Source organism: Diaphorina citri, unplaced genomic scaffold (genome assembly GCF_000475195.1).
Source record: "Diaphorina citri unplaced genomic scaffold, Diaci psyllid genome assembly version 1.1 scaffold3445, whole genome shotgun sequence".
Classification (NCBI taxonomy): domain Eukaryota; kingdom Metazoa; phylum Arthropoda; class Insecta; order Hemiptera; family Psyllidae; genus Diaphorina; species Diaphorina citri.
Window position 1 is genome coordinate 8,012 of NW_007380852.1, and position 4,409 is coordinate 12,420.

General features: G+C 36.8%; 1 protein-coding gene across 1 annotated transcript; it reads right to left on the reverse strand.

Annotated features, from left to right (window-relative positions):
• Positions 1 to 1,056: 1,056 nt before the first annotated feature.
• LOC103520300 (ankyrin repeat domain-containing protein 17-like) lies at positions 1,057 to 2,810 on the reverse strand. Its single transcript, XM_008485388.3, has 2 exons — positions 2,551 to 2,810; positions 1,057 to 1,209 (listed from the first exon to the last, which is right to left on the reverse strand). The coding sequence occupies exons 1-2, from the start codon at positions 2,743 to 2,745 to the stop codon at positions 1,057 to 1,059; spliced, it is 348 nt and encodes a 115-aa protein (XP_008483610.1). The 5' UTR covers positions 2,746 to 2,810.
• Between the last annotated feature and the right edge of the window lie 1,599 nt (positions 2,811 to 4,409).

Consider the following 4,409-nt stretch of genomic DNA (forward strand, 5'->3'; position numbering starts at 1 on the left):
TTTTCCGACACTGATGGGAATTGAATCAAGCTTGCTAGACCAGTGTATGTGTAATGACCACCAAGCTATGGAGGCTTCATTTAAATAAATGAAATCTGTAAGTAGGTTTGTGGTCTACCTATTTGTGTTGTCAATAGATGAGAAAATAAATATCAGTGATTTTACCCGTACCAATATTGGCAACTTTAAACGAACATAGGTAAATGTATCAGAAAATAAACACTTCTGCAATAATCATCAGTCTCTTTAATAACTTGAGAATTCTGTTATTATGTATTTTGAAACAGTAGGTATGTGAGTATTTACCTACACAAACTTTTTAGTTTTCAGCCTGTACCTACTCTTTAAAATCATGGGTAAGCAATTACCTTCTTTTTTTGTTATACCTAACCTGGGACACAGTTTATTCTGAAAAAAGTCGAATTCTTATCAAGGCCATTTCAAATGGTTGAATCCACCAGTACTTACCCTTGAAACAAAATGTGCATTTCTAGGTCAGTCATGTTTACAATCAATCACTTTGCTTTAGGTACTTAAATGTGATGAAATGGTTGCAATACAAAGTAGGTAAAGTCTAGGAGTGCAACATAAAAACTACTTTTAAGTAGTAGGTAACTTGCATTTTTTAACACTTTGAAGTTTCTTTTTGATGTAGATATGATTTGGATACACATGCAGAAAAAGCGGACATTGTGGTCACTTTGGGATGGTCAAACTTTAAAAAATATTGTAGGTCTCTCCGAACTTCACAAAGTTTACTCCTCATTCAGCAAAAAGCAATGCGACGTCATTTCTTTTTTTTTTCTGTGGAATGGGCGGCTTGATTATCCATGTACCTTGTACCTACGTTACTTTATGTTATGTTACTTTGGTCTATGTTGCTTCTTAGTCCATGTCACTTCATTGTAAGGAAGTGATCAACTCAAAACTAACCTGCTGCCTCGAGTAGAGCTTCTAGTCTAGCCTGGGTCTCAGGATCTACAGTATGATCTTCCGAGTCTTCTTCACTGGGCAGATAATACTTCTCTTCCATCTCATACAATAACTAATAGCACACTAACCTGCTGCCTCGAGTAGAGCTTCTAGTCTAGCCTGGGTCTCAGGATCTACAGTATGATCTTCCGAGTCTTCTTCACTGGGCAGATAATACTTCTCTTCCATCTCAGCCTCGTCCGCTAGGTCATCCTGATCAATGACGAACGCTTCCACCTGCAACACAACACGACGAGTAAGGCAATGATTAAGGCATCGTTTTTCGATTGCAAATATTTCAACGGGTTACTTTCTGGTGTTCTCGTGTTGACCCAGCACCTAAATGGGAAAGTCTAATGAAATGTAACAGTTGTATTTCATTGCTACGAAAGAAACACTCATCTTCATAAAATAATAATAAGATGCTCACAAAGGCCCGATGAAAGTCATCAAAATCGGACAAACCGTACAAATAATGCAGTGGTTCCCAACCTTTTTTGGACAAATACCCCTTTTTAAGCTCAAATTTAGCCATTACCCCCCCCCCCTTTTTTTTCACTTAGCGCTTAGTTCTTTTTACCCCTCGAAAAAGTGTATTTTACCCCTCGGGGGGTTAATACCCCCAGGTTGGGAACCAATGCAAATGCAGTTTCTTTGTGTTATTATGTCACAACTTTGGTGCTCACTGCAGCATTGTAGGTTTTTTTTCCAATATCTCAATAATCCTATCAGCCAATGCTTACCTACCATGCTGGCACCGGTCGCTATGCGCATTTATATGTCATAGCTACTCATTTTCCTCACGAGGCTGAGTGGGCCCATAAGTATATTCCATGATCAAATTAAAAACCAATCTAGATTCACAACTTTTCAGAATTTCTTGCAATTTTTAGAATTTGGATTAGAGATTCATGTTACAGGAAAAGTTCACTGCCTTTTATTTGTCAAAGTAAACTACCAGACTAGGTAGCAAAAAAGATCATTCTTCCTAGATCTATAAAAGAAGGTAGTGCAAAGAGGTCAATTTTAGCTTGATGATACCTAGCAATGAAGAAATGCAGTTCTAGGTACATGCATTTCATTTACTTGCAAGCATCTAGCTTTACAGGGTATGAAACCATCTTGTGACCTAGTTTTGCAAGATGCAACTTTACCCGAGGAAAATTGAGAGCTATGGATACTATCAAACATGCCCAGATTTTAGACAGAATATTATGAAATTTTATGATTGATTCATCTTCATGACAGACAATTCAGAACTAAAGAAAAATCTAGGTTATGAGAACAAAATGAAGTAGGTATTTACCATACCTATACTCCTTTACCTCACATCATAATATCCTGCATTAGCATTCTATATTATGCCAAGATGAATTAATAAGCACGTATTTGTGACACTGAATGTAAAACACAAAATTGTTGGGAATAGAATTTTATAGAAATTACTACGCTACGTAGAGAGACATACTCGCAATCTTTTGTCTCGTCTGAGCTAATGTAAAAACGAAATAGGCCTAATGGATAGTGTAGATTGTACAAGATGTCATCACAAGATAAACGGAAGAGAGGAGCTCTTACCTCAGAAACATCGTCATCTTCACTATCAGACGTATCAGATAGGAAAATTTCGGCGTAAGATGGATCAAATTCCGATTTAATCGGGCTGGAGTTAAATGACTGGGGAGTCGACACTTTGCCTAGATCTTGAAGAGTACTGTTCCCTTTATCAATCTTCTCGTTGTTATTTGTTGTATCACTAGAAACATTCTGCATTTTGATTTCTCATAAACAAATATAAATCCCTACAAAACATTAAACACTTAAAAGATCTAACACGATTATAAAATTTCTTTTTTAGAAGCAAATTTACAAGGAATCTTTCACTTTATTTTCATTCTTTTTTTTTTTAATTAATCGCCATTCTTGCCATGTCCTTTCGGTAAAATTCCCTTCTCTCTCTGTTTCCTTTTCAAAACATATGCTTACAACGAGCACTAAATAAATTTCCAAAGAAGAAAACTCAAAAGGCGGGCAAATTCAAATTTGGGAGGTGCTAAAAGCCATTTCACACGATCAATGGAATGGGGCTTCTTCTTCCTCACATGTGACACGGGGATTGGGAGAAAATTTTTTTTTTTTTTTTTTTTTTTTGATATTTGTAGAATCCCTACATCCGTATCGGAATGTGATACTAGCTTCCGTATACTAGCTTCGGTTATACATTTTTCTGGAATAGACGTGAGGTGCGGCGTTCAGAAAATCTTCGAAGATCAAAACAAAATCAATCTGTTTCATTCAAAATGTGTTGAAAAAAAGAAGAAAGAACATCCCTTGCACTATAATTAAATCAAGGTAGATTTTTTTTATATTGTATACGTCAAGACAAATTTCATTTTACCTTCTAGAAAATAAATGCTAAAATAATGTATACAGAGTGAAGAGTAAAAGAATTTGAGGAAATGTCATACTGGGAGGAACGGGAGGAAATGTCATACTGCCGATATTCTAATAATTTACAAGAGGCTAAAGAGAGATTCAAATCCAATATCTTTTCCTCATAAATTAAAGTAAAGAGGTAGGTAAGTAATAATAGTGCTTAATAATAATAATAGTACAGTGCTTATTTATACTGCTCGCATAGGACTGAAAAGTCCCTTTACTCCAGCAGAAGGCTACTACTATTATTGTGGTCAAATACTCAATTTATATTGATAAAATTCCATACCTCGGCTGGGATTGAACCCACGCCCTCCTGTTTACCAGGCGAGCACCTTGACCACTACACCACCACCACAAGTAAGTACTGAAAGAACCCCTGCTAGACCCTCATAGGACCGAATCAAGAAAAACATAACTATGACGAAATAACGTAATTCCGTGTAGTGAGGGCATCACGGAATTAATAATAATATAAAAAAAAAACATAAAAGTGATACTTCACCTTTGTGCTTGAAGCTAAAATGTAAACGTAAGGTTTTATAATAAGTAATAGTGCTTATTTATACTGTTTGAATGGGACTAATGAGTCCCCTGTAGGCAAAGTAGGTGTTGACAAAAAGCCCACTCTGACACATAGGTGCAGGGGCAAAGAGGCCCAAAAAATGGGTTAAGCTTATGGGAATCTGCGAAGGTGTTGGAGTTGGAAAATAACCCCAGTAACCAATTCCCATTCCAACCATATCCCGAAAGGAAGATACACTCTAATCGCTGGAAATAGCTAGAGACTAGAAGTGAGCAATGCATGAGGAGGGACCTTGTTCTTTCGCCTCTGAGTAACTGTTGGTCATACAAATGGCTCAATGTTGATCTCCAGTATAGAACATGGCAGAGTGAGCTCAAACTTGCCCAGCACCTGAAATCAGAACCAGTCGAATGGTTAGGTGGACGAGAATGCCGGGTAAATTTAACAACAAATAACTTACATACATACATATCCT